General features: G+C 44.2%; 1 protein-coding gene across 2 annotated transcripts; it reads right to left on the reverse strand.

The window, feature by feature from the left end:
• Window positions 1-1,874: 1,874 nt before the first annotated feature.
• On the reverse strand, window positions 1,875-16,737 carry LRR1 (leucine rich repeat protein 1). Of its 2 annotated transcripts, XM_003901764.5 has the most exons (4): window positions 15,670-16,737; window positions 14,014-14,112; window positions 7,714-8,435; window positions 1,875-2,287 (listed from the first exon to the last, which is right to left on the reverse strand). In XM_003901764.5, the coding sequence occupies exons 1-4, from the start codon at window positions 15,850-15,852 to the stop codon at window positions 2,047-2,049; spliced, it is 1,245 nt and encodes a 414-aa protein (XP_003901813.1). In that variant the 5' UTR covers window positions 15,853-16,737; the 3' UTR covers window positions 1,875-2,046. The 2 variants fall into 2 exon arrangements, with proteins under 2 accessions (XP_003901813.1, XP_009209747.1); XM_009211483.4 differs by lacking the exon at window positions 7,714-8,435.
• Between the last annotated feature and the right edge of the window lie 8,682 nt (window positions 16,738-25,419).

Below are 25,419 nucleotides of genomic sequence, written 5' to 3' on the forward strand. Positions count from 1 at the left end.
CAAAAAAGAAAAAAAAATGCCTCAAATAAACATTTTAGGGAGACAAAGGCAGTAATTATTTTGTAAGAAATAATCTTACAGAGACCCTGCTAACAAGCCCAAAACAGCAATTCTATTATGTTAACACTGGAGAGGGCTTTTCTCCAGTAACTTTTATTCTTTCCTTTGTTCACAAAAACCAGTCTGAGGTTATTGCAATGTTCTGGTGGAGAGGCTGACTTCAGGTAGGTCAGTGGGAATGAACAGAATGAAAAAGTTAATACTGGTTCTATTTTCCATGATAGGTCAGTGGGAATGAACAGAATGAAAAAGTTAATACTGGTTTTATTTTCCATGAGTCTTTCAAGTTGGTTATTTTTCCATTCCTCATGCTAGTTCACGTCATCTTTTTTTGAGACAGGGTCTCCATCTGTCACCCAGGTTGGAGTGCAGTGGCATGATCTTGGCTTACTGCAATATCCCAGGCTCAAGTGATCCTCCTACTTCAGCCTCCAGAGTAGCTGGGACTACAGGCGTACGCCACAATGCTCAGTTAAGTTTTGTATTTTTTGTAGAGATAGGATTTTGTCTTGGTGCCCAGGCTGGTCTCGAATTCCTGGGCTCGAGCAATCTGCCCGCCTCGACCTCCTGAAGTGTTGGGATTACAGGAGTGAGGCACTGCACCGGGCCCAAATCACCATTTAGCTGGTATATTGCCACTCCTTTTAAAATTAAAAACATTAAACATTTTGTCATTTAATATGACAAAAATAATATATTAAACATTTTGTCATTAATATATTTTTGTCATCTTATGTGACAAAAATAATTTAAAAACCCACCCTAATAACACAAAATGTAATCAGCAAAACGAAGCAATTTTTTGCCGGGCGCGGTGGCTCACGCCCGCAATCCCAGCACTTTGGGAGGCCGAGGCAGGCGGATCACGAGGTCAGGAGTTCGAGACCAGCCTGGCCATCATAGTGAAACCCTGTCTCCACTAAAAATACAAAAAAATTAGCTGAGTGTGGTGGCACACGCCTGTAGTCCCAGCTAATCGGGAGGCTGAGGCAGCAGAATCGCTTGAACCTGGGAGGCGGAAGTTGCAATGAGCCGAGACCATGCCACTGCACTCCAGCCTGGGTGACAGAGTGAGACTCTGTCTCAAAAAAAAAAAAGTAGCAATTTTCTGTTCCCGTTCCCATCCCACCCAATCCCAAGGCACGGTGGCTCAAGCCTGTAATCCCAGCACTCTGGGATGCTCAGATGGGTGGATCATTTGAGGTCAGGTGTTCGAGACCAGCCTGGCCAACATGGTGAAACACCGTCTCTACTGAAAAATACAAAAAATTAGCTGGGTATGGTGGCGTGCACCTGCAACCCCAGCTATGCAGGAGGCTGAGGCAGAGGTTGCAGTAAGCCGAGATTGCGCCACTGCACTCCATCCTGGGAGACAGAGACTCCATCTCAGAAAAACAAAAACAAAAAAAGAAATCACAACAATTACTATGGGAACATTTTTAAAAATTATGAAAGCTGAAGTCTTTCCCGAAACAATTCCTATGTTTTGCTTGGTAAATGTAAATTCCACATGTAGAATAATGTATCTGAAAAACACAAAAAGTGGCATGCTTAAAAACTTACATATAATTTCATAATAAACAAGTTTTCACTATAATTTAGGACATATTAGCCCTCCAACAGATATTTTCTGCACACAGAAACTCAGAAGTGTTTAACTGAAATGCAAGAAGAAAGTTGGTAAAATTCTTATCAACAGAATAACTGGGATCAATATCTGTTTAACATTAAAAGAAAACTCCACAACCCATCTTGGAAACTTTAGGCTGAAATAAACACAAGTACAATAAACTAAAAAAAAGTTAACCCCACAGTGAAATTAAAATTGGTTTTAATAAAAGTTTTGGAGTCAAATGAGTAACTATACACATTCCTCCTCTCCAGCAACTATACAGAAATCTTCCCTTACTCCAATTTGACGTCGCAAAATCATACTTGCATCCCAAACTGATCTGTTATTGAAATTTCTTTTTCTGGTCTCACCCATTACTTTAACATATCAGAGGAATTTACATAACAGCCTAGAGAACAGAAATAAGAGACAATAGGTGCTTCAGTACCACCCATATTATCTACTAAGACCACAGTGTGGGCAACAGAATGCAGATTCATGGTAGTAGTTCCCTGAATGAAAGAGTTCAGACAGAATCTTCCACAAACACAGGTTTTTGCGGTATCCAAATCTTGGCAGAGATGGAATGGAATTATATGAGAGCCATATGGAATCCTATTGGAAAGAATGATAAAAATATTTTATAACATGTTACTAGATTCAGGACATGAATTATTAGGACATGGAATTGTAACAATGAAAAATAAAATTACTTTATTAAGTGATTAGTATATTTAAAATATACTAAAATACAGCATATGATGTATTGTAAACTTCAGATATGACACCATAAAATATCTTCCAGCACAACCACTTAATAGCATAACTTCCTAAACAGAATGAAAAAGTCACCTGTCCTTTATATAGGCTCTTTCAGGGATCAACTGTTCAAAAGGGAAATTTAAACTCTGTAAGACAAATTTAAAATACATGTTACTTGGGACATGAGTTTTACTTTAGTGGCTGGGCAAGTAAGGCTAACCTTACCTTGCTTAAGGCATTTCACTCTCACACTTAAAACCCTTCAATGGTGCCCAAGTCGAACTTTCTATTTTTATTTTTTGAGACATAGTCTCGCTTTGACACCCAGGCTAGAGTACAGTGGCGTGCCATCTCACTACAACCTCTGCCTCCTGGGTTCAAGCAATTCTTTTGCCTCAGCCTCCCAAGTAGCTAGGATTACAGGCACCTACCATCACGCCCAGCTAATCTTTTTTTGTATTGTATTTTTAGTAGAGACAAGGTTTCACCATGATAGCCAGGCTGGTCTCAAATTCCCGACCTCAAGTGATCCGCCAGCCTCAGCCTCCAAAAGTGCTAGGATTACAGGTGTGAGCCACCGCGCCTGGCCTAAACCTTTTTTTTTTGACACGGAGTCTCGTTTTGTTGCCCAGACTGGAGTGCAGTGGTGCAATCCCAGCTCACTGCAACCTCCACCTCCAGGGTTCAAGTGATTCTCCTGCCTCAGCCTCCCAAGTAGCTGGGATTACAGGCACACACCATCATTCCCGGCTAATTTTTGCATTTTTAGTAGAGACGGGGGTTAACCATGTTGGCCAGGCTGGTCTTGAACTCCTGACCTCAAGTGATTCGCCCACCTCGGCCTCCCAAAGTGCTGAGATTACAGGTAAGAGCCACTGCGCTGGGCCGCGAAGTTTTTAAATCACCCACAAGACACTAAAAGACAGTCTTGAGATTGCCTGCTCACTGCCCAAATGTCCCCGCTACACACAACCATGCCCCAGCCACTTTGCCTCCCACACAGTGTCTTGCTCTTTGTTGTTTCTCTAGTATCTAGCTTAGGCTGGCACATAATAGGTGCTCAGATATTTTTCAACAAACAAGCAAGCCTAGCCTTATAACTTAAAATGAGAGTTTAAAACCCTATCAGAAAAGTCTGAAAAGATACACATTTCAAATAAAAACAGCGATTACCTTTGGTAGGGGATCTAGGATGGCCCTATTTGCAATTTTTAAATTTTTCATAAAAAACTGTATTAATCTGTTGCTTGTGTAAGTAACCATTTTTAAAAAAAACTCTGCCAGGGAATGTCTCTCACATGTTTACGTTAATCTCTTTCAGGATAGATGGTTCTAGTCTGAGGAAACAGATAATAGTTAAAAACTGTATTTTCTATCTGGCATAACTTAAATTCCCACATATTTTCCTAATAGATCATAACTGTATGCTTGTAACCAGTAGTTAGAGCCATTTATCAACAGCTAGATAATAGGTATTGGTGTCACAGCTTTAAATCTATATACTTTTTAAAACAAGGGAGCTTAAAACATGCAAAATTATACTTCAGCAAAGGTTTGGTCGTCTTACAAGAAAGCTATATTAATAGGGGTAAGATTTAAAAAGCAATATAAATGCTATAATGCGAAATCATTCAGCACTAATAAATTACTATTCTGCCAAATTTTGCCTTGCCAATTATACTATATTTTGATCATCTTTTTTTTCCTTCCAAATTTGTACTTTTTCGTGTTGGATTTTAGCATGTTTTTACCTGATCATTTAGCCAACTTGTTAGTCTTTTCAAATCAAAACTATAACATTTCTCATTTGGACATAATTTTCAAATTTGAATAAATACAATTCCTTTTTTTTTTTTTTTTAGATGCAGTCTCGCTCTGTAGCCCAGGCTGGAGTGCAGGGGTACAATATCGGCTCACTACAACCTCCACCTCCTGGGTTCGAGCAATTCTCCTGCCTCAGCCTCCCCAGTAGCTGAGATTACAGGTGCCTGCCATGACACCTGGCTAATTTTTATATTTTTAGTGGAGACAGGATTTCACCATATTAGTCCCGCTGGTCTCAAACTCCTGGCCTCAAGTGATCCACCCGCCTCGACCTCCCAGTGCTCGGATTATAGGCATGAGACACCAGGCCCCGCCTTACAATTTCTTTTATGTATGGCTTAGAGAAACAATAGCCTCAGGTGCACCTCACTGCCAAAAGATACCATTTGGAGTTCCTTCAAATCAGTGGATTTACCCTGAATCATCAGTATCACTTCTGGTGATTTTATTTAATTGATTGATTGATTAAGATGGAGTCTCAATCTCCACTCCCAAGCTGGAGTGCAGTGGTGCCTTCTTGGCTCACTGCAACCTCCGCCTCCTGGGTTCAAGTGATTCTCCCGCCTCAGCCTCCTGAGTAGCTGGGATTACAGGTACACGCCACCATGCCTGGCTGATTTTTGTATTTTTAGTAGAGACAAGGTTTCACCATGTTGGTTAGGCTGGTCTCGAACTCCTGACCTCGTGATCCGCCTGCCTTGGCCTCCCAAAATTTTGGGATTACAGGCGTGAGCCACTGCACCTGGCCTTCAGATGTTTTAAATGTTTCTCAGGTTATTCTAAATTTGAAGTAACGTCTGAGAACCACTGATTTAGAATAAGAGTTCTTACACTGGGGATGGCAAGGAGATGACTGGACTGAGTTTCAGTGGGAACCAGGCTCATTTTATGCAACATTCTGTGTACTCATGTGTACAGTTTTCTGGATCCTTAACTTTGGTCAGTTTTAAGAGCCCCTTCCCCCTAAAAAAGTTAAGAATTTCTTATTTGAAATATGATCTTTCTACCATTTTATAGGCTCTCAGTAATACTTTGGTCCACATCTTAGCTTCCACACATGCATTCAAGAAGCCTAAACAGGCCGGGTGCGGTGGCTCACATCTGTAATCTCAGCACTTTGGAAGGCCGAGGCAGGTGGATCACAAGGTCAGGAGTTCGAGACTAGCCTGGCCAACATAATGAAACCCCGCCTCTAATAAAAATACAAAAAATTAGCCGGCCATAGTGGTGGGTGCCTGTAATCCCAGCTACTTGGGAGGCTGGGGCAGGAGAACTGCTTGAACCTGGGAGGCAGGGGCTGCAGTGAGCTGAGATCATGCCATTGCACTCCAGCCTAGGCAACAGTGAGAAAGATCGTCTCAAAAAATAAAAAGCAGCCTGAACAATGGCCGGGCATGGTGGCTCACGCCTGTAATCCTAGCACTTTGGGAGGCCGAGCCAGGTGGATTGCTTGAGGCCAAGAGTTCAAAACCAGCCTGGCCAACATGGTGAAACCCCATCTCTACTAAAAATACAAAAAATTAGCCGACCATGGTGGTGGGTGCCTGTAATCCCAGCTACTTGGGAGGCTGAGGCGGGAGAATCACTTGAACCCGGGAGGCACTCAAGCTTGGGCACTGCACTGCAGCTTGGGCAACAAGAGCGAAACTCTATCTCAAAAAAAAAAAAAAATACAGAAAGCCTGAACAAAATGAATCTGGCGCTCAGGGTGTCATGAAACCAAATGCAGTTAGTGTTGTTTAAAGACAAAGAGAAGAGAACCAACAGCTACTGAATCCTACTATATGCCAAATGCTTTGGCATTACATTATCTCATTTATTGTCACAACTCTGTCAGGTGGGTATTATTGTTCCTGTTTCACAGCTGAGAAAATGGAATCAAAGAGGTTAAATAGGTCGGGCGTGGTGGCTCACGCCTGTAATCCCAGCACTTTGAGAGGCTCACACCCGTAATTCCAGCATTTTGAGAGACCGAGGCAGGCAGATCACCTGAGGTCAGGTGTTGGAGACCAGCCTGATCAACATGGTGAAGCTCCGTCTCTACTAAAAATACAAAAATCAGCTGTGCATGGTGGCACACGCTTGTAATCCCAGCTACTAGAGAGGCTGAGGCAGGAAAATTGCTGGAACTCAGGAGGCAGAGGTTATAGTTGAGCCGAGATCGTGCCACTGCACTCCAACCTGGGCAACAGAACAAGCCTCCATCTCAAAAATTAAAACAATAAGGCTGGGCGTGGTGACTCACACCTGTAATCCCAGCACTTTGGGAGGCCAAGGTGGGCAGATCACGAGATCAGGAGTTCAAGACCAGCCTGCACAACATAGTGAAACCCCGTCTCTACTAAAAATACAAAAGAAATTAGCCAGGTGTGGTGGTGGGTGCCTGTAATCTCAGCTACTTAAGAGGCTGAGGCAGGAGAATCGCTTGAACTCGGGAGGCAGAGGTTGCAGTGAGCCGAGATGGCGCCATTGCACTCCACCCTCGGTGACACAGTGAGACTCTGTCTCAAACAAATAAATACAATGAAAATACAAAAATGAGCCAGGCATGGTGGCAGGCACCTGTAATCCCAGCTACTCAGGAGGCTGAGGCAGGAGATTCGCTTGAATCCGGGAGGCAGAAGTTGCAGTGAGCTGAGATTGGACCACTGCACTCCAGCCTGGGCAACAGAGTGAGACCCTGTCTCAAAAAAAAAAGAGGTTAAAGTCATACAAAGTGGTGAAGCCAGGAATCAAACCCAAGTCTGACTCCAAAGACCATACTTCATCACTGTGCCAACTCTCTAATTTTATAGTACATGAAAATCATCTGGAGGACTCACTAAAACACAGATAGCTAGACCCCACTCTCAGTTTCTGATTCAGTAGGTCTGGAATGTTAGAACTTGCATCTCTAAGAAGTTCCTAGGTGATGCAGATCCTGCTGGTCTGGGGAGCACACTTTGAGAAACAATGTCATTCATTCCTTTAACTACTTATTGAGTGCTTAATATATGCTAGGAGCAGGGGATACAGTTTAGATCCCAGGGAAATAGTGGAGAATAAAACAACATCCACGTGCTCATGGATCTTACATTCTAGTGGGGAAAACTGACAGTAAACCAAAAAAAAAAAAATGTTTAAAAATATATAATAGGCAATGAGTCCTATGACAAAAAAAAAAAAAAAATCAAGCAATGTAAGGAGGTAAGAAATAAAATTTAGATAGAAAGGACAGGTAAGACCTTTCTGGGATGACACTTGGGCAGAGAATGGAATGAAGTGAGGGAGTGAGCTACGAGACTTCCTGGAGAAAAATCATTCTAAGTAGAGGTAAGGAACAGCAAGAAGACTATTACAGCAAAGGGTTAGACTGTGCATAGTATTGTAAGCAATGTTAGACTTTATTACTCTGAGTTTGATGAGAATATTAGAATGCTATCAAAGACACCACATTATGACTATTAAAATCTTACCTATTATATAATATGGTTCGTGCAGAAGATTCCAATAAAGTTAATGGTGCTTGCAGCTTTATTACTGGAAGGATTTTTGGTTGTTCAAAAGTATTTCCAAAAAGATCCAAGTATTCAAGGGATAAATTTCTAAATTCACTAGGCAAAAATGGAAGCTTATTTCGAGCTGCTGACAAAAAGCGAAGGTTTATTAGTTGTCCTATCTTGCAAGGAAATTGAATCAATTCATTATCGTCAAGTTTTAAATTTGTAAGTTCCTGGAGCTGGCAAAACTGCACAGGGAGTGCCTTGATTTTGTTCTTGCTGAGGTCCAAAGTCCGAAGTGACTTCTGGAGTGTAGACTGACACAAAGCTACACTAAATGACTCCAAGTGATTGTCATTCAGGTTAAGTTCTTGAAGGTGTATGAGGTCTCCAATTGTAGCTGGAAGCTTTTTTATATGGTTGTGACTCAAGTCTAATTTCCTAAGGTTTTTTAAGCAAAGCATACGCATATCAACTCGGACAAGCCCACAGTAAGAAGTCTGAAGATGTTCCAAGGAATATGGAAAGTTCTTACTTAGAGGATAGTCTTTTTTGGATGTGATAACCATTTTAGTTTTAAAGTTTTCAAATTCTGAAGTCTTCACTGGTGTGAGTGTTGAAACTGGTATATCAACCTTACAGCCTCTATGAGCCAGTCTCACAGCTGAAAGGAAACCTTTTAAACTGCTGGAATTGGCCTGAATAAATAAAAGTTGTAGAATTATAAATTCCACTGGAGATAATGCATACATGCTAGTTCTTCCCATAACAAATTCTATAGCATTTCTTATGAATATGATACAATGATTTATTGAAATTGGCTGTAAAACTTTTCTTAGTACTTTGACTAAATTTCAAGTTTAAAAGTTTTTGAAAAAAAATTACATGGAGGGACACATTCTAAATAAAACTGTTCAAAGGGAAATCATGCCAACACTTTGGGAGGCTGAGGTGGGACGATCACCTAAGCCTAGGAAGTAGAGGCTGCAGTAAGCATGATAGTATCACTGCCCTCTTGCCTGGGCAACAGAGTAAGACTGTCTCAAAAAACAAAAATTAACAAAAATAAAGGGAAATCATAAGAGTATAAAATAAGACAGGAAAGGATTGAATATTCCACTTAAGATTTGAGTTTAGGTGGGGTGCAGTGGCTCACACCTGTAATCTCAGCACTTTGGGAGGCCGAGGCAGGTGGATCAATTGAGGTCAGGAATTTGAGACCAGCCTGGCCAACATGGTGAAGCCCCGATTTTACTAAAAATACAAAAATTAGCTGGGTGTGGTGGTGCGTGCCTGTAATCCCAGCTACTTCGGAGGCTGAGGAAGGAGAATCGCTTGAACCCAGGAGGTGGAGGTTGCACTGAGTCAAGATCATGCCACTGCACTCCAGGCTGGGCAACAGAGCAAGACTCCATCTGAAAAATTTAAAAAAAAAAAAAAAAAAATTGAATTTAAGGCCAGGTGTAGTGACTCAACGCCTATAATCCCAAAACATTGGGAGGCCGAGGCAGGTAGATTACTTGAGGTCAGGAGTTTGAGACCAGCCTGGCCAACATGGTGAAACCCCTTCTCTACTAATATATAAAAATTAGCCAGGCAATGTGGCGCACGCCTGTAATCCCAGCTACTCAGGAAGCTGAAGCAGGAGAATGCTTGAACCTGGGAGACAGAGATTGCAGTGAGCCGAGATCACACCACTGCACTCCAGCCTGGGTGACACAAGTGAAACTCCATTTCAAAACAAAAACAAACAAACAAACAAAAAGGCTGGGAGTGGTGGCTCACGCCTGTAATCCCAGCACTTTGGGAGGCTGAGGTGGGTGGATCACCTAAGGTTAGGAGTTCAAGACCAGCCTGGCCAACATGGTGAAACCCCGTCTCTACTAAAAATATAAAAATTAGCGGGGCATGGTGGCAGGCACCTGTAATCCCAGCTGCTCGGTAGGCTGAAGCAGAAGAGTTGCTTGAAACTGGGAGGCAGAGGTTGCAGTAAGCCATGATCATACTACTGCACGGCAGCCTGGGCAACAGAGCAAGACTCCATATCAAAAAAAAAAAAAGCTAATTTTTGTTGGAATATGGAAGCCATGTAGAGCAAAAGATTGGAAATATAATATGAGGACAGATTGTAAATGAGCTCAGATGCCAGCATAAAGTGGAAGGATTTTAAGCATGAAAGTTACATGACAAGAGCTAAATACTATTTTGGTAGCACTGTACACAATGAACCAGGGTAGGGAAAAGTCTGGAGAAGACCTGGGTCAACTAGGTACTATAAAGCATACTGGCTCACAGACTTGGGAGTCACCCACATAACAGCTGAGCTATCAAACGGAAGGCAGGTATGACAGAAAACAGCAGAGGGCTGAAATAAAGCCTTTATTCTGGGTATAGAAAAAAACATTGCTGGAAGCAGGAGACAAAGAAGTGACTAAGAAAACTGAAAGTAACCCATAGTGCCCTATCATAGATACCAAGAAAAGAGTTTTATTAAGAAAAGGGTAATTATCATTGTCAAATTCTACAGAGTGCAAAAATAATGAGAAATGATACTGTGACAGACAAGTGAAAAGATCATTGATCTCTGAGGCAGTGTTTTCAGTAAACCAGTAAAAGCAAAGGTCAAAAGATAAAAAGTGGAGACAATGAATTCAGCCTTGTCTTTCTAGAAATTTGTTTTTTTTAAATCAGTCAGATCTCAGCTTGTTTTTAGATAGAAAGGAGGAATTAGTGAAAGAATAAGCTGCAAGTCAAGAAAAAAATGAAAAATCACAAGGAGGATCAAATGGACAAAATGATCCCATTCAATCTAAACTCCTTAGTTATCAAACTTTTAATGTTGCAAAGCACTTTGCTTGGAGTTAAGAATAATGCACAGTTGGGCCAGATGTGGTGGATCATGCCTGTAATGTCACCACTTTGGGAGGCCACCATGGGCAGATTGCTTGAGCCCAGAAGTTTGAGACCAGCCTGTGCAACAAGCTGAAACCCTGTCTCTACCAACACAAAAAAAATTAGCCGGGCATGGTGTTGTGCCCCTATAGTCCCAGTTACTTGGGAGGCTGAGAAGGATGGATCACCTGAGCCTGGAAGGTCGAGGCTACAGTGAGCTGTGATGGTGTCACTGCACTCCAGCCTAGGTGACAGAGTGAGACCCTATCTCACCAAAAAAAAAAAAAAAAAAAAAAAAAGTAAGGTTGAATGAGACATTGTTTCCACCCACCGGGAAGGGAAAGAGGAAAAGGTGAGAGAGGGCAGAAAAACCCCACCAGTTTTAAAATTCTAAAGATCTATATATTTTTGTTTGAGAAAGGGTCTTGCTCTGTCACCCATGCTGGAGTACAGTGGCACAATCATAATTCACCGAAGCCTTGAACTTTTTTTTGAGACAGGGTCTTCCTCTATCAACCAGGATGGAGTGCAGTGACTGCAATCACAGTTCACTGCAGCCTTGACTTTCCAGGTTCAGGTGACCCTCCACCTTAGCCACCCAAGTAGCTGAGATTACAGGTGTACAACCACTGTGCCTGACTAATTTTTTTGTAGAGATGGGGTTTCACCATGTCACCCAGGCTGATCTTGAACACTTGGATTCAAGCAATCCATCCACCTAGGGCTCCCAAAGTGCTGGGATCATATACGTGAGCCACCATGTCTGGCCTCCAGCTTCTAACTTGTGGGATTAAGTGATCCTCCTGCCTCGGCCTCCCAGGTGTGAGCCACTGCACCCAACCAGTTTATGGTATTTTTGTTTTGTTTTGTTTGAGACAGGGTCTGACTCTGTCGCCCAGGTTGGAGTGCAGTGGTGCAATCTTGGCACACTGTAACCTGTGCCTCCAAGGGTCAAGTGATCCTCCCACCTCTGGCTCCCAAGTAGCTGGGACTACAGATATGAAAACCACACCTGGCTTTTCTTTTTTTTTTTTGTGGAAATAGGGTTTCACCATGTTGCCCAGGCTGGACTTGAACTCCTGAGGTCAAGTGATCCACCAGTCTTGGCCTTCCAAAGTGCTGGGATAAGAGGTGTGAGCTATGGCACCCAGCCTCGGTTTATGTTTTCATAAGAATGACTGGGGCCGGGCGCGGTGGCTCAAGCCTGGCCTCCCAGCACTTTGGGAGGCCGAGACGGGCGGATCACGAGGTCAGGAGATCGAGACCATCCTGGCTAACACGGTGAAACCCCGTCTCTACTAAAAAATGCAAAAAAAACTAGCCAGGCGCGGTGGCAGGTGCCTGTAGTCCCAGCTACTCGGGAGGCTGAGGCAGGAGAATGGCGTAAACCCGGAGGCGGAGCTTGCAGTGAGCTGAGATCCCGCCACTGCACTGCAGCCTGGGTGAGACTGCGTCTCAAAAAAAAAAAAAAAAAGAATGACTACAGTCTGGGCGCGGTGGCTCACGCCTATAATCCCAGCACTTTGGGCGGCTGAGGTGGGCGGATCACGAGGTCAGGAGTTTGAAACCAGCTGGGCCAACATGGTGAAACCCATCTCTACTAAAGATACAAAAAGTTAGCTGGGCATAGTGGCACGTGCCTGTAATCCCAGCTACTCAGAGGCTGGGGCAGGAGAATCGCTTGAACCCAGGAGGCAAAGGTTGCAGTGAGCTGAGATCGCACCATTGCACTCCAGCCTGGGTGACAGGGAGAGACAGTCTCTCTGTCTCAAACAACAACAACAAAAAAAAGTGATTACAGTAGGGGCCAGGCGTGGTGGCTCACACTTGTAATCCCAGCCCTTCGGGAGGCTGAGGCAGGTGGACCGCCTGAGCTCAGTTCAAGATCAGCCTGGGCAATGTAGTGAAACCCCATCTCTACTAAAAATACAAAAATTCACCAGGAGTGGTGGCACCCAGCTGTGGGTTGCAGTGAGCTAAGCTCTTCCCACTGCACTCCAACCTGGGTGACAGAGTGAGACTCCATCTCAAAAAAAAAAAAAAAAAAAAGTAAAAAGAATGATTACAGTAAATAAAATACAAGATAGTTCTAATTGAATTTTTTCCTCTTTTATTACACCAAACTTAAGGTTTGTAACCTGTGGTTTAGCTGGCAAAATGTAGACCTGTGCAGTTCTCTTATGGAGTTCCAGTCTAAGAATACCCTAGGGCTCCATCTTCAGCACAGAAGCAAACTCAGTTTTCTTCCCATCCTGGGAATCTTACTGAGGCAGACTTTGCCCTTTTAGAAGGCACACAAGCATATCTGGGAAGCTACCTCTTGTGCCATTGCCTCTTCAAACAAACCTGCAAGAGTCTGTCCCTATTCAGCTATATGGAATATCACAATGTGCAAACAGCCTTCTGTAAAGAAAATACACGCCAGGCCAGGCACAGTGGCTCACGCCTGTAATCCCAGCACTTTGGAAGGCTGAGGTGGGTGGATCGCCTGAGGTCAGAAGTTCAAAACCAGCCTGGTCAACATGGTGAAATCCTGTCTCTACTAAAGATACAAAAAAAAAAAAAAAATCAGCCAGGCATGGTGGCAGATGTCTGTAATCCCAGCTATTCAGGAGGCTGAGGCAGGAGAATCGCTTGAACCCAGGAGGCAGAGGTTGCAGTGAGTCAAAATCGTGCCACTGCACTCCAACCTGGGAAGCAAGAGCGAAACTCCGTCTCAAAAAAAAAAAAAAAAAAAAAAAAAGAAAAAAAAAGAAGGAAAGAAAATACATGCCAGGCCAAGCATCGTGGCTCATGCTTGTAATTCCAACACTTTGGGAGGCTGAGGCAGGAGGATCGCTTGAGGCCAGAAGTTCGAGGGCAGTCTGGGCAACATCATATCAAGATTCTGTCTCTACAAAAAGTTATTTTAAAAAATTAGCCGGTCCCAGCACTTTGGGAGGCCGAGACGGGCGGATCACGAGGTCAGGAGATCGAGACCATCCTGGCTAACACGGTGAAACCCCGTCTCTACTAAAAAATACAAAAAACTAGCCGGGCGAGGTGGCGGGCGCCTGTAATCCCAGCTACTCGGGAGGCTGAGGCAGGAGAATGGCGTAAACCCGGGAGGCGGAGCTTGCAGTGAGCTGAGATCCCGCCACTGCACTCCAGCCCGGGCGACAGAGCCAGACTCCGTCTCAAAAAAAAAAAAAAAAAAAAAAATTAGCCGGGAGTGGTGAGGTACATCTGTAGTCCCAGATATCTAGGAGGCTCGCTTGAGCCTAGGTGTTCGAGGCTGCAGTGAGCTATGACTGTGCCAATGTACTTCAGCTTGGGTGACAGAACAAGATTCTGTTTCTAGAAAATACAGCCAAACATTAACCATTAATGTTTTTAATACCATACCTTACTTAGACAGATATCCACAGGAGGCTCCTTTAACCGAACAGTGGCCTTCCCCTCATCTACAAATTTGGTGAAGAATTGCTCAATGTTCTCCCTTAGCTGCATAAAACCAGTGGGAAAAAAGAACAAAATTAACTATTGTTACTCAGTAACATTTATTACAACTAGAATGTGCCAGTCACTTTGCCAGACTTTGGTTTGGCTTTTAGTCCTTGAGTCTGAGTGTTTTCACAGTTTTAAGTTTTAAAGCTTTTTATCACACCACTGCACTCCAGGCTGGGCAACAGAATGAGACTCCTTCTCAAAACAAACAAACAAACAAAAAACAGTTGTTTTGTTTTTTTTGAGATGGAGTCTCACTCTCGCCCAGGCTGGAGTGAAGTGGTGCCAATCTTGGCTCACTGCAACCTCCGCTTCCCAGGTTCAAGCAATTCTCCTGACTCAGCCTCCCTAGTAGCTCAGATTACAGGTGCATGCCACCATGCCCGGTTAATTTTTGTATTTTTAGTAGAAACAGGGTTTCATCATGTTGGCCAGGCTGGTCTAGAACTCTTGGCTTCAAGTGATCTGCCTGCCTGGGCCTCCCAAATTGCTGGGATTACAGGCATGAGCCACAGCGCCTGGCCAAGTTTTAAAGTTTTGTTTTGTTTTTTTTTTTAAGCAGTTGGGAAGTTATACTCCCCATCTAGCTGGTAGTGGATGTTACTGCTCTGTCTGTCCAGTAACTCTCCTTTCAGAACAGGATCACCATGTTTTGAGAGAATGCTCCTCTTCTCCCATTCCAACTATGTAATTGTAGGTAGAGTTGCCAATAGTAGTTACTTGCCTTCATAACTTCAGTCCATTAGCCTGGGGTGGGCACACCTCCCAGTAGATTATATACAAACTCCATGAGAGCAGGAATCTTGTCTCCTTTGCTATTCTATCCTGAGTGCAAGAACGGTGACTGACACATAATAGATGCTCAAAAAAATTTTAATGACTATCATCTATATAAATGGAATATTTAAAATTTAAAAAAATTAATGATTGCTGTTGCATCTGCTTTAGATTTCAACAACTATTGAGTCACAATCCACTATGTACCAGGTACTCTAATAGGGTCTTGGGACATAGCAATGAATAAGACTGACTGGGTAACACTTAGAGTTGACAATCTAATGAGAGAGCGTTATTAAACAAGTACTTATAACAAATATCAAGACAAGGGAAGTGCAGGATGCTATGACCTCCTTTTTTAAGCTACGGAAAATACTGTGGGAGAAAGAATTCACTGAACAGAAGTGCAGTTATTTTACTGTTCCCTAATTGGACAGCGGCTTCATTTGCAGTTGTTTCACGCAAAATTTCAGAAGCTTGAAACAGGCGGGATTGCCATCCACTACTAAATAGCAACACTGTAAATTCAAAGTCGTAAAAGTGGGGAGGAAAAATATCGAAAAGGTGCACTCTCAAAAGCTTTCTTCTTTCGGGTCCGTAGGAAGACGCACAGGACCCTGGGGTCCGGCTGGTAGTATGTCTCAGGGCTCGGAGTTCAGGAACCCCCAAGGCGGGCTCTCGCCTCGGGAGCAGGCGAGCGCATGAGGACCGAGGGCGGCCCGCGTCTCGGCTTCCGAGAAGTACGCGAGGCTGACAGGGCCTGCCCACTTCACGCACCTCATAGCGGGTCCCGCGCTTGTCCTTCAGGGTGGAGATGAGCAGGAAGGCTCGGGCCGACGGCTGACTCCTGGAAGTCTGCTGACAGAGGCTCAACACGGCTCGGACGCCCTTGCCCCGGTTCCTAAGCCCCAAGGCGGGCAAGTGCCGGCTGATCACCTCCACCTCACAGTGTAGCTTCATCTCGCCCAGAGGCCACAACCAGGCCACCTGGCTTTGAAACTTCCTCCTTCCCGCCACCCAGCGCCGCCACCGGGGTCCTCGCGCACGCGGGCTGCCCGCGGATCCGCCTGCCTGTTGGACTTGTCCGCGACTCGGGCTGTCTTAATACGGTGGCTCTATGAAGCCCGCGGGAAACGGCTTCCCTTCTCCCTTCGCAGCGCCGGGTCCTCGCCGTGGCTGCGTACCGGGACTGACCACTTGAGATCCGGGCTCGCGCCCCCGGAAACCGGCAATCGGCGGGGGCGCAACGTCTTTTCCCCCGAGCGCGCAGCTGGCAGGGGTGGTTGTTTCTGTTTGGGGCGGATTCCGAGGGTTTCAGCTGTTGACGCTTTACGCGTTGCCGGCGCACGTTGGGCCGCTGTTTCCCAAGGGAAGGCAGGTGTGCGTCTGCGTTACGGGGAAAGGGATTTAGAACTGTCCGCGTGGCCCGCCAACCCAGCGAGGGCTCATTTCCCGGCGCGGACGGGCTGCTGGTGGTTTTGGTGGCTGCTCTCCGGAGGCAAACCTGGCACGTCGGAGGGGGGCTTTATATGGCTGTATTTGACTTGTTAATTCCTGCTGAACAAATAATTTTCCATGGCGAGTAGGGTGGATGGAGTGTGACTGGCTTAACTGCACGTGAGACGTGGAAAGACCATCCAGACCGCACAAGGCCTTCGTACTCTTGATTTTCTTGATTGATTGAACTAGGGCGGGGCCCGGCTGGGGAGTGGGAAGCGCCTGGGGAGCAAGTGTTAAGGAGGCGTTCACTGTTGGGGTAGTAGTCTTGCCTCCTTAAAATTTGTGCTCTAGGCGCCTCTTTCGCCTTAACCTAGTCCTAGCTGTATAGTAAACATTTTATTTTGTTTGAGTTATACTTCCGTAATGGTAAAATGACGTTCAGAAATACCGATTTTTCAATACAACTGTGACAAAATGTGGCTTATTCTCAAATGAGCGTCCCTATTTACATGTTGAACCTGCAGTGTCGGTCAATTCCTCATTCTTTTTTTTTTTTTGAGATGGAGTCTCGCTCTGTCGCCCAGGCTGGAGTGCAGTGGCCGGATCTCAGCTCACTGCAAGCTCCGCCTCCCGGGTTCACGCCATTCTCCTGCCTCAGCCTCCCAAGTAGCTGGGACTACAGGCGCCCGCCACCTCGCCCGGCTAGTTTTTTGTATTTTTTAGTAGAGACGGGGTTTCACCGTGTTAGCCAGGATGGTCTCGATCTTGTGACCTCGTGATCCGCCCGTCTCGGCCTCCCAAAGTGCTGGGATTACAGGCTTGAGCCACCGCGCCCGGCCAATTCCTCATTCTTTAAGACGTAATGGTTTCTGAAAAATAGTGATTAAAATAAAATTATGGCCGGCGGCGGTGGCTCACGCTTGTAATCCCAGCACTTTGGGGGGTTGAGGCAGGCAGGTCACTTGAGCCCAGGAGTTCAAGACCAGCTTGGGTAACATGGCAAAACCCCGTCTCTACGAAAAAATACAAAAAAATTAGCCGGGCATTGTGGCGCGTGTCTGTAGTACCAGCTACTCGGGAGGATCACTTGAGCCTAGGGAGGTCGACAGACTGCGGTGAGCCATAATCACGCACTGGCACTCCAGCTTGAGTGACACAGTGAGACCCCGTCTCGACTCAAAAAAAAAAAAAATTAACTTCCCCTCCATTTAGCATTCTTACATGTACATCTAGTAGAGTATTAAAACGCTACTCAGCATTTAGCAAAACTTAACCTTATGCCTAAAGAGAAAACGGACACTACAATTTTCAGACTATTAGACTTTATAGGAGTTACCTGCTTTTGTTCTTTGAGAGGGTAATAATATAGAAAAAATAAAACAGCCTAAATTATTACAAGTACATTAAATGGACTCTGAACTTCCAAGTACAGTTGGGAACTAGGAAAACTAAAAACTGTTCATTAGAAATGTTCTGCCAGGTGCGGTGGCTCACGCCTGTAAGCCCAACAATTTGGGAGGCCCGAGGCAGGCGGGTTGCTTAGCCCAGGAGTTCGAGATTAGCCTGGGCAATAGTGAGACCTCGTCTCCACAAAAAATTTAAATTAAAAAATTAGCTAGGCCGGCCGCGGTGGCTCACGTCTGTAAGCCCAACAATTTGGGAGGCCCGAGGCCGGAGGGTCGCTTAGCCCAGGAGTTCGAGATTAGCCTGGGCAATAGTGAGCCCTTTGCCTCCACAAAAAGTTTAAATTAAAAAATTAGCTAAGCTGGCCGCGGTGGCTCACGTCTGTAAGCCCAACAATTTGGGAGGCCCGAGGCAGGAGGGTCGTTTAGCCCAGGAGTTCGAGATTAGTCTGGGCAATAGTGAGCCCTTTGCCTCCACAAAAAGTTTAAATTAAAAAATTAGGCCGGGCGCGGTGGCTCACGCCTGTAATCCCAGCACTTTGGGAGGCCGAGGTGGGAGAATCGCCTGAGGTCGGGAGTTGGAGACCGGCCTGGCCAGCATGGTGAAGCCCCGTCTCTACTAAAAATACAGAAATTTTCATTAGAGTAGAAATGTTCTGCCGGCGTGGTGCGGTGGCTCACGTCTGTAAGCCCAACAATTTGGGAGGCCCGAGGCAGGAGGATCGCTTAGCCCAGGAGTTCGAGATTAGCCTGGGCAATAGTGAGCCCTTGTCTCCACGAAATATTTAAATTAAAAAATTAGCTAGGCCGGGCGCGGTGGCTCACACCTGAAGCCCAACAGTTTGGGAGGCAGGGCGTGGTGGCGCTGCCTGTAGTCCCAGCTACTCGGGAAGCTGAGGCAGGAGAATCGCTTGAACCCAGGATGCGGAAGTTGCAGTGAGCCGAGATCGTGCAACTGCACTCCAGCCTGGGCGACACAGCAAGATTCTCAAAAAAAAAAAAAAAAAAAAAAAAGAAGAAAGAAAAAAAAATTAGTTGGGCTGGGCGGCGCGCGCCTGTAGTCCCAGCTTGAGCCTGGGAGGCCGAAGTTGCCATGAGCGGAAACTGCCTTCCAGCCTGGGCGACAGAGCGATACCTTGTCTCAAAAAAAAAAAAAAAGAAAAGCTTCAGTCTCAATCCTTTATTTGGTGTTACTTAGGCTTGGGTTGTTGAAGCATGGATTCAGTAATTAAATAAATAGGTGAAAGTTACATAACAGTTCAACGGTGATTTTCGAGTGAAACAGTGGTATATACTGCCGAAAACCTGTCTTCCTGTCAGTCTCAAAAAAGAGGTAGTTTCAAAACTACCTCTTTTTTAAACATCTATCAGTTTTTGATATCTCATTTCCCTTTCCACATCCTCCCCTTTGTCCACCCAAATTTAATGGTTTAAATACTTGGATCTGACACTCTAGAGTACACCTAAAGGTTTTGGTCTTAGTGGATTGCTTGTGAAGCAAAGAGCCCTTTGAACATTACCACCATACAAATAAAATCTGTTCTTTGATCTCTACCCTTAATTACCTTGAGTTAGTTTCCCTTGTAGACAGACTGAAAATGGAAATACATAAGGAGTTTAAAATAATTGGGCTACAAGTTTTTGACAAGAGAAATAAGAGATAAAACATTTAGATTTGTTTTTCTTCTATAAAATTAGTTTCTCTTCTACCTGGCCTACAAACTACATTCTTTTCTCTCTGTTTTGTTCATACTAATTAATATTATCAAATTCCAGTTCAGTTTCCGCTAAACCTTCTTTAACATCTTGACCTTCCTTTTTGCAAGCTCCAATTGCACTTTTCGTTTATTTCCCTGGCTTTCTGGCACATACTAGGCATTCAACAGATAATGGATTCCCTTGGATTGAATCCCCTCCCCTCCCCTCCCCTCCCCTCTGTTTCCCAGGCTCGAGTGCAGTGGCAAGATCTCAGCTCACTGCAACCTCAGTCTCCCGGGCTCAAGCGATTCTCCTGCCTCATCCTCCCGAGTAGCTGGGACTACATGTGCCCGTCACCACGCCCGGTTAATTTTTGTGTTTTTAGTAGAGACGGGGTTTCACCATGTTGGCCAGGCTGGTCTCGAACTCCTGACCTCTGGTGATCCACCCTCCTCGGCTTCCCAAAGTGCTGGGATTACAGGTGTGAGCCACCGCGCCCTGGTGATAATGGATTTCTTTAACTTTTCATTTGTAGTCATAGTGAACTTTGCTCACGTTGTAGCTCACTAGATTTGAGCTAGTAAAATCACAGTCACATCAGAATTTTTTTTTTTAGTTTAGTTTTGGAGACAGGGTTTCACCCAGGCTGGAGTACAGTGGCAACATTCATAAGTCACTGCAACCTCAAACTTCTGGGCTCAAGCCATCCTCCTGCCCTAGCCTCCTGAGTAGCTGAGACTACAGGTGCGTGCCACCATGGCCAGATGTGTGTGGTTTTCTTTTCCTTTTTTTTTTTTTTTTTTCACTTTTTGCTAGAGATGGGGGTTCTTGCTATGTTGCCTAGTCTGGTCTTGACCTCCTGGCCTCAAGGTGTCCTCCTGCCTCAGCCTCCCAAAGCACTCGGATTACAGGTATGAGCCACCATGCCCCGCCCACATCAGATTCTTAAAGAACTAGGTCACAAGCTATGGACAATGTAGACTTGCTTGCCCTAGCACATTGGATCCAGATGTTGGAGTTAGTTTTTTTTTTTTTTTTTTTTTTTTAGTGGTAAACATCATCTAAGACTCAGTACAGCTAAACAGTTAACAAATATGAACCTAAGCATCAGACCTCTTTCAATGTCAAGGAAAAAAAAGACTGGAGAAAAATGTCTCCAAATATGTTGAATTTATTCAGGAATGGGAAGAGAATATTAGAATTCAGGATGCATGAAATGGCAAGCCAAAAGTATGTCCAGTGAGGGAAGGGTAAAAGGAAGCTTTTATTGGCAAAAAGGGCAAGTTCAAATAAAGCTGCTTGGAAACAGAAGCAAGAGTTCTGTTCAATAAACAGAGTTCATTGGTTCCAGAGGCTCAGAGCCAGAGTTGTCATCATTTCATTAGTGGAGATGCTGTTACTGGGCAAGTGTTCTTTTAAGAGCATCTTATCTAAATTACTGCAGTCCTAAAGAATGATAAGCTTTGTCATAGAAACATGTGTATATGTCTGAAACCTGCTGACTGTGCAAAGGAGGACATGTGTGAAGGATGCGAACTGATCTCTTGTGGAGCTTTTAGAAAGTCTTCAGGAACAGTTCTTATCTCAGACATACAAACATGAGCCCTTCCTTTGTGCCTTTCTGGCCCTATTTTGTTTGGTTCTGACAAAAGTGATTTCATCCTGGTATCTGCAAATTTCACTCCTCTCAGTGCTGCCTTTCTTCAGTGACACTCTTTGATTATGTCTTATAGATTGTGTTTCCATGATTATTTACTAATGAATGACCACCTTTCCATTCTTAGCACTGCCGTATCAATTCAGAGCTGCATTACTTTGCTACAGAGCTGTTGCAAAATTTACAAGGTCTTCTTGCTTCAATACATTTATTCATTCATTTAACACAGTATTTTTTTTTTTTTTTTTTTTTTGAGACAGGTTCACACCCTGTCCTCCAGGCTCTGAAAGTTCTGGAAAACCTTTGAAAAATTTTAAAAAAGATAAAATTCAGACCTGATCAGGAAAGGTTCTTGTGGTCAGTAAAAAGATGATTTTGGAGGTAGAGCAAGCCTGAAAGCAGATGTATCAGGAGGCTGTTGTAATAATCCACCATCCATACTGCAGCCAAATTAAATTTGTAAAGGGATATCCTATCATAGAATCCTCAAGTTTTAGAGCTGAAATGTCGATTACAGATATTTTACTTCAATTCTCTCATTTCGCACAAGAGGGAATGGAATTAAGAGTAAAGGTACACTATTTGACCATGACCTCATAGATAGTCAATGTTAGACTAAAGAGGTCTAGAACTCAAGTCTCAGATGCTGTATTTAATTTCTCCCAAAAACCTTCATGGATTTCTACTCTTCACAATTTAATTAAATACAAAGGTTTGTCTCTTGCCCAAAGGCTTGTCTCTTGCTCCCTTTGGAATCCAGGTTATATTTAATATTACTTAGCAGGACAAATCGCCCCAGGACAGCCTCTGGTTTTTCAGTTCCCACTTTGCACCTGCCCCCAGTATACCCCTTTCTTGTGAGTTCACCTCTGCATTTTAAAAGGTTTTTTTTTTTTTTTTTTTTTTTTTTGAGACAGAGTCTTGCTCTGTCGCCCAGGCTGGAGTGCTGCAATGGCGCGATCTCAGCTCACTGCAACCTCCACTTCCCAGGTTCAAGTGATTCTCCTGCCTCAGCCTCCCGAGTAGCTGTGATTACACTATGCCTGGCTAATTTTTATATTTTTGGTACAGATGGAGTTTCACCATGTTAGGCTGGTCTCAAACTCCTAACCTCAGGTGATCCACCCACTTTGGCCTCCCAAAGTGCTGGGATTACAGGCGTGAGTCACTGCGCCCAGCCAAAATGTCATGTTTTATCCAGCACATTTGGGAGTTGACGGTAAGAGGAATTTTATTCTGTTCAAAATATTGCTATATGATTACTTATTTAATGCTTATCTTCACCTCTAGATGATATGCTTCCTGGCTTCCGAGTCACTGCTGTTATATGCAAACCCTAGCATAGTGTTTATATGCAGTCGGTACTCAATGCATATTTGTAGAAAGAATAAACAAATACTGCTTTTCATTTATTCATTTAGCAAATATTTGTGAAAGCATGCATTGTGCTAGAATACAGCAGTCTTACATGCTTGTGTTGGGATAAGTAGCCATTTGGGAGGGGAAAAGAAGCTGAATTTCTCCCTCATTCCTGGGGAACAGTGACATCAATTTTAGGTGGTTTCAAGATTTAAAATAAAAACTTTAAAAATATCACAGGAAAACACATGTAACCTTTAAAGAATTTTGATGCAAAACCTAAAGGCAGTAGTATGACAAGTTAACACATTTAATACATGGACTTTTGTCCAGGCACGGTGCCTCATGCCTGTAATCCCAGCACTTTGGGAGGCTGAGGCGGGTGGATCACCTGAGGTCGGGAGTTCAAGACCAGCCTGACCAACCTGGAGAAACCCTGTCTCTATTGAAAATACAAAATTAGCTGGGGTGGTGGCGCATGCCTGTAATTCCAGCTACTCGGGAGGCTGAGGCAGGAGAATCGCTTGAACCCGGGAGACAGAGGTTGCGGTGAGGCAAGATCACGCCATTGCACTTCAGCCTGGGCAACAAGAGCGAAACTCCGTCTCCAAAAAAACAAACAAACAAACAAACAAACATAGACTTTAAAACTTTTTGCATGGTGCTGTTCTGAGTGCAGTGGCGTTTACAACTAAACCAGTTACAGATTTATTTGTTCCTTCTCCACTCCCACTGCTTCACTTGACTAGCCTAAAAAACAAACAAACAAAAAATAAAAACTTGTTGCATGGAAAAATATACTATAAACAAATTTAAAAAATAAATAAGAATCTGGGATGGTGGCAAAGAAAATAACTTTGCATCTTATCTGAAGGTCAAAGGTGTATTTCCTTATACATAAGTATTTATAAATATATAAACTCTAGATTACCAATGGATTAAAAAATTGGGCTATGGACTCAAAAAAGTTCCCAGATAAAGATACATGTCTGGCTTATAAACATAGGAAATTATGCTGTGTCTCATCAAAAAATCAAATTGAATCTTGCTAAATGGACTTCAAAAAATCAAATTGGGGTGAGGCACGGTGGCTCACGCCTGCAATCCCAGCACTTTGGGAGGCTGAGGCAGGCAGGCAAATCATGAGGTCAGGATATCGAGACCATGCTGGCTAACACGGTGAAACCCTGTCTTTACTAAAAATACACAAAATTAGCTGGGCGTGGTGGTGGGCACCTGTAATCTCAGCTACTCGGGAGGCTGAGGTAGGAGAATCATTTGAACCCGGGAGGCAGAGGTTGCAGCGAGCCGAGATCATACCACTGCACTCCATCCTGGGCGACACAGCAAGACTCCATCTCAAAAAAAAAAAAAAAAAAAAAGTCAGATTGGGCCAGGTGTGACAGCTCATGCCTGTAATCCCAGCACTTTGGGAGGCTGAGGCAGGTGGATTACCTGAGGTCGGGAGTTCGAGACCAGCCTGGCCAACATGGTGAAAACCTGTGATTACTAAAAATACAAAAATTAGCTGAGTGTGGTGACCTGTGCCTGTAATCTCAGCTACTTGGGAGGCTGAGGCAGGAGAATCACTTGAGCCGGGATCCCGGCAGAGGTTGTCCTGAGCTGAGATTGAGATTGCATTGCGCCATTGCCCTCCAGCCTGGGCAACAGAGTGAGACTGTCAAAAAAACAAAAACAAAAACAAAACAAAACAAAAAAACCTCTAAAAACTGCTGACTTGTTGGTTTGGATAGGGAGACTGGGAAAATAGGGGCCTGGGGTTAGAGAAAGACTTACTTTTAACAATATATTTAATGTATGCATGTATGTGTGTATTTTTTTTTCCTTTTTCTGAGTCCCCTTTCCCAGAGTATGTATGTTTTACTTTAAAATATAATATGTACAGTTAATTAAAATTTAATATTTGCTAAAATAGATATGGACAAACACATAACACTATTGAACAACTGGGCTTTTTTGAAGGGTTAATAATTATTAATAAAGACCTAATTCTGGGTGGGCATGGTGGCTGACTCCTGTAATCCCAGCACTTTGGGAGGTCGAGGGGGGAAGATCACTAGAGGCCAGAAGTTCGAGACCAGCCTGGCCAACATGGCAAAACCCTGTCTTTAATAAAAACATAAAAATTAGCCGGGAGTGGTGGCGCACGCCTGTGATCCCAGCTACCCAGGAGACTGAGGCAGGAGAATCACTAATGCCCGGGAAGTGGAGGTTGCAGTGAGCCTAGATGTTGCCACTGCACTCCAGCCTGGGTGACAGAGTAAGACTCCGTCTCCAAAAGAAAAGAAAAAAATAAGACCTAATTCTAACTGGGGCATGACACTGAAGTGTGCATATTGTAATAACCAAACATGCAAAACATATATTTTAGACTCTGTCTCTGGTAAAACAGGTTTTGTAAAGTTTAGAGGAAAAGTATGATTCTATTCCTAAAGAATCTATTCTGTTTTTGTTTTTTGTTTTTTTTTTTGAGACGGAGTCTTGCTCTGTCGCCCAGGCTGGAGTGCAGTGACACCATCTCGGCTCACTGCAACCTCTGCCTCTTGGGTTGACGCCATTCTCCTGCCTCAGCCTCCCGAGTAGCTGGGACTATATGTGGTCGCCACTACGTCCGGCTAATTTTTTGTATTCTTTAGTAGAGATGGGGTTTCACTGTGTTAGCCAGGATGGTCTTGATCTGCCTCGTGATGCGCCTGCCTCGGCCTCCTAAAGTGCCGGGATTACAGGCGTGAGCCACCATGCCCAGCCTCCTAAAGGTTCTGAAATTGAAAGTAACTCAAGAGTGATGCAGGGTTTTTTGTTTTTTGGTTTTTTTTCGAGATGGAGTCTCACTCTGTTGCCCACACCAGAGTGCAGTGGTGTAATCTTGGCTCACTGCAACCTCCACGTCCTGGGTTTAAGCAATTCTCCTACCTCAGCCTCCAGAGTAGCTGGGACTACAGGCCACCG

Source organism: Papio anubis, chromosome 7, assembly GCF_008728515.1.
Source record: "Papio anubis isolate 15944 chromosome 7, Panubis1.0, whole genome shotgun sequence".
In the NCBI taxonomy this organism is placed as follows: domain Eukaryota; kingdom Metazoa; phylum Chordata; class Mammalia; order Primates; family Cercopithecidae; genus Papio; species Papio anubis.

What these genes read in the sequence shown, in the direction of transcription:
- LRR1 (XM_003901764.5), bottom strand. Translation starts at nt 15,852, where the DNA reads ATGAAGCTACACTGTGAGGTGGAGGTGATCAGCCGGCACTTGCCCGCC. An exon ending in TGGATATCTGTCTAAGTAAG is followed by an intron (nt 8,436 to 14,013) that starts GTATGGTATTAA and finishes TTATTTATTCAG; the next exon opens with GCCAATTCCAGCAGTTTAAA. An exon ending in CGAACCATATTATATAATAG is followed by an intron (nt 2,288 to 7,713) that starts GTAAGATTTTAA and finishes TCTTTCCAATAG; the next exon opens with GATTCCATATGGCTCTCATA.